The sequence below is a fragment of the Musca vetustissima genome, unplaced genomic scaffold, assembly GCF_032173495.1.
Source record: "Musca vetustissima isolate MV318-11 ecotype Yass unplaced genomic scaffold, APGP_CSIRO_Mvet_v1 utg1856, whole genome shotgun sequence".
Classification (NCBI taxonomy): domain Eukaryota; kingdom Metazoa; phylum Arthropoda; class Insecta; order Diptera; family Muscidae; genus Musca; species Musca vetustissima.
Genome location: NW_026889619.1, coordinates 126,122 through 130,327, shown reverse-complemented (window position 1 = coordinate 130,327; position 4,206 = coordinate 126,122). Strand labels below are relative to the sequence as shown.

Sequence of the window (4,206 nt, the reverse complement as noted above, 5' to 3'; positions counted from 1 at the left end):
AAAATGTATACGGGAGCTATATCTAAATCTGAACCGATTTTCACGAAAATTTAACACACATCGTTCTAGACTTAATTCAGTTCGCTATACCAAATTTCGTGTAAATTGAAAGTTATATAGGGACTTTGGTGCGCCATGTGTCTATCTCGTTTCCTTTTGCCTGTTACAAACATATGCACAAAGACATAATACCCTGTACCGCAGGATATTATGTCTTTGTTAGTGTGAAGGCATGAGTTAAGGCTGGGTTTTTGGAAATTCAAAAAAAGAATGGTAGAAAAAGTACTAAAATGCACTAAATATGTTACCCTTTAAAAAATCGTACTTTTGTGCATGAAAAGTACTAAATTTTGACAAGTGAGATAATTTGGTACATGTTGGATTTAAGTGAACAGATACAGCTGGAGACTTGAGATTGGGAAATGAAAGTAGGTCTGGGATATTTTAGGAAATTCGTACTTATTGGCACGAAAGGTACTAATTTAATACAATTTGGATTTTGGGTGAACGGAAACCTGAAATTTGGAATTAATTTTATGGTTGGAGAGCAGTATTGAGGCATGGATGTAGTTTTGAAAATTCGTAATGTTGTGATCTAAATGGTACTAAATTTGGTACAATTTAGATTTGAGTAAACGGATAAAGATGGGGAACTTATATTTGGAATTAAATTTATTGTTAGAGTACAAAATTGAGGTAGTAATGGAAATAAGTTCGAAAAGTACTAAAGGGTAATAAATATGGTACAATTTGGATCTACGGAAAGGGATAGGATCCTGAAATTTATTATTAAAAAAATACTGTTGGATTGTAGAATTGAGAATGTTTTAAAAGTTACGGAAAGTAACAAATTGTATTAAATTTGGTACAATTTGGATGTTGCTGAACGGATAGAGCTGGAAGCCTTAAATGTGGAACTAAGATTATTATTGGAGTGTATGCGTACTTATGGGTACGAAAAGTTCTAAATTTGGTACAATTTGGAGTTTGGTGAAAATTAATGTCGGAGTGTAGTGGATGTAGTCTTGAAAATATATACTTATGTGTTCGAAGGGTATTGAATGGAACTAAATGTGGAACTTGTAGATAATTGGTAAATTATATGCAGTCGAGTACGGTTATAGCGAACTCGAAGGACCAAGCTAATTAGTTCGTTATAGACGAAGTTCGTTATATCCAAGGTAAGGCAAAATATGGGCTTAGTAAAAATAATATATATTCAGTTAAAATTTGGTAGGTTTTGTGTCCTTTTTGATCATTCTCAAAATGCTGATGATATTTTTTAAAGGTCGTTATATCTGTGGTTCGTAATAAGAGTAAGGATTTGTATGGAAAATATGTCTTAAAACTTCGGGACCCGGGAATGTGTTCGCTATGTGAAAAGTTCGTTATAACCGGTGTTCGTTATAAGCGTGCTCGACTGTAATTGATATACTGATCACTTTTGAATCTGTGTAATGGAAATAAGAATGACATTTCGCAAATTAGTGCTTATTTGTATGAAGAGAACTAAATTGTAATAAACTTGGTATTAGATGTAGGAATAGAGGAGGAATTCGGAACTATAGTTTTACTTTTATATAACCTATTTTTATAATATTCTGGTACTTTTATATGAGCGTTATATCAGGAAATATTTTTGTTAGAGATAATTACCTTGAAAAACTATTCCAACATTTTCAAAATACTGAATCATGAGGCTACAATTCATTATTATACTCTTAGCCATTTCAGAAAATTTGCAGTCGATACACTAATGTCATTCTGAATTCCTTGCGGGTGGGAGTGCACGATAACTCTCGAAGAGAGTAAACTGCTTCATCCAAACTTTGCACATCGTCTCATTTCTACCAAAATTAAGTCAAATCTGGCACCTCCCTCATAATGTGTCAACATTTTGAAAATTTGTTAATCAACGTCTAGATCAGGTTAAAATAAGGACGCCATCGGTCCACTCCTTTTAGAACCTCCTCCCAACATTGCAAAATGTTGAAAACTTATTAATTCAATATCAAGCGAATGGAATGTACGATTTAACAAGCCTAAATCAAATTCAAAGATGTGGTCTATAGGGCAACTTCTCCCGGTACTTCCCAACGATGGTCAACTCTTTTTTATAAAAATAAACATATACCTTATGTGAAGTTAAATCATATATGGTCTAAATATGGCAGACCTTATCTATCGTAAGTATAGATTTAATGGCCCACAGTTCCATCATATCTGCCATAATTTTTAAATATTATGTTGGGCGGTCGTCGAAAATGTCGATAAAATCGGAGAAATGATCGAAGTTGGCCGGCATGTTGGTTTTCTAGTAAAGTTTACAAAACAAATTACGTTATATATTATATCATTTTTAAGGTCACAAAGCAACAAAGAAACTTAATACGGCTTAACAATATTTTTGAAACAAATTAGACCCAAACCCTAAAATATCTCAATATAAGAAGAAATGGACTTAAACCACTTTCAAAATAAACGACTCATATATGAATATCATTTATGGGTTACCCGCTGAATATTTTGAGGTGTTGCAAACGGAATGACAATTTTAATATACTCTCCAACTTATGGTAAAGTGTATACAAAGGGAAATACCATCTCGCAAAAAATTAAATAAGTTTGACACGACAGAAATAAATAATATTTTTTTGTATTATTTATTTATTATCCTCAAAAACATATTTATCTCATTTTTTTAATCGTATTTATTTTGCTTCTTGTTTTCTAGTTCTAATACATACCACGGTAAGGAGACACATTTCTTTATACAACTTGGCGATTTGGGAGGATTTCAACGTTTAGATCGCAACAAGAAGTTGGCATTTTTCCTGCATGGCTGGAATGATGAAGGCAGCAAAGATTGGGTACACGAAATGTTATTTAGTATGTTGGAAAAATCCGATCTAATAACGAAAAACAAAACATAAAATCATTTTGTTTAACTTATTTTTAGCCTGGACAAGATTTCAACCGGATTATACGGTTTGTGTTGTGGACTGGGGTAATTTGTCACAAAATGATTATAAATCGGCCTCGATGTCCATATTTGATGTTGGCTTAACCGTGGCAGCAATTGTAGAGTTTTTAGAGAATATGTATCCAAAATATATGTCAAGGAGTAATGTCACAATAGCCGGTTATAGTTTGGGAGCTCATGCGGCTGGGTATGCTGGTTCGGTGTTGAAAGGTCAAATCGATCAAATAATTGGTTTAGATCCCGCTGGACCATTGTTCACTCTACCGGCTGTGGTGTCAACCGATTATCGTTTGGATGCCTCGGATGCAAAATTTGTGCAAGTTCTACACACCTCCGGTGGTACTCTGGGAGTTGGTGTAAAGTCCGGGCATGCTGATTTTTATCCAAATGGTGGCACAGCACCACAACGTAATTGCAATTCATTTATACAACTTCAAGATATGCAAAATACAAGTAAGGTGAAAAATATACAACAAATTTGATAACTTATATATCATTTTTTGATTTTTTTGCAGATCCAATTGCCTGTAGCCACTCGACAGCTGCCATTTTCTTTAAACACTCAATGAATCCCGACTATGCTTTTGTGGGTTATCAGTGTGATAGCTATTGGAGTTATTCCAGAGGTCTGTGTTCGAACAATCGTAATGGACGTTTTGGAATACATTCACAAAAGATGGCCCATGGTGATTTTTATTTCGACACCTTATCTCAAAAACCCTATGTACAATCGTCGTCATCGAGACGCCGTCGTCGCAAACCTAGTTATAAAATAATTTTCGGCTAATGTGATTTGTATTTGTAGGACTTGAACATTTTGTAGTAGAATTTATTATTATTTGTTTAGATGTAAGTTAAATTTATTCCTCTTGTATTTTTAATTTTATTTTATAGTTTACATTTTATTTATTTGAATTAGCTAATAATATATAAAATAATACATTTTTGTATTTTATTAATATTATATGAATGTTATATTTGAGAGAACACATTTTTTTCATCAATTTAATGAAAATGACTCCATGAATTAAACCACCAATTGAAGAAAAAAAACAAGCGAAGAATATATACGTCTGAAGATATACATCGAATCACTTTCTGATTCGATATATGCAGGTTCGACCGCCTGCCGGCGATGTTCGACTATTGAATCGAATGGTTTTGTACATATTGAACCAAAATTATATTTACCTTTGGTTTAAACTGGAATATGTATATAGTAC

The 4,206-nt window shown here is 33.1% G+C and overlaps 1 protein-coding gene across 1 annotated transcript; it reads left to right on the top strand.

Moving 5' to 3' along the window:
• Positions 1–2,734: 2,734 nt before the first annotated feature.
• Positions 2,735–3,770, top strand: LOC133337307 (pancreatic triacylglycerol lipase-like; the record flags this gene model as incomplete). Its single annotated transcript, XM_061545543.1, has 3 exons — positions 2,735–2,889; positions 2,960–3,436; positions 3,499–3,770. Coding segments are annotated over 3 exons (904 nt in total), but the record flags the coding sequence as incomplete, so codon positions are not given.
• Positions 3,771–4,206: the final 436 nt, after the last annotated feature.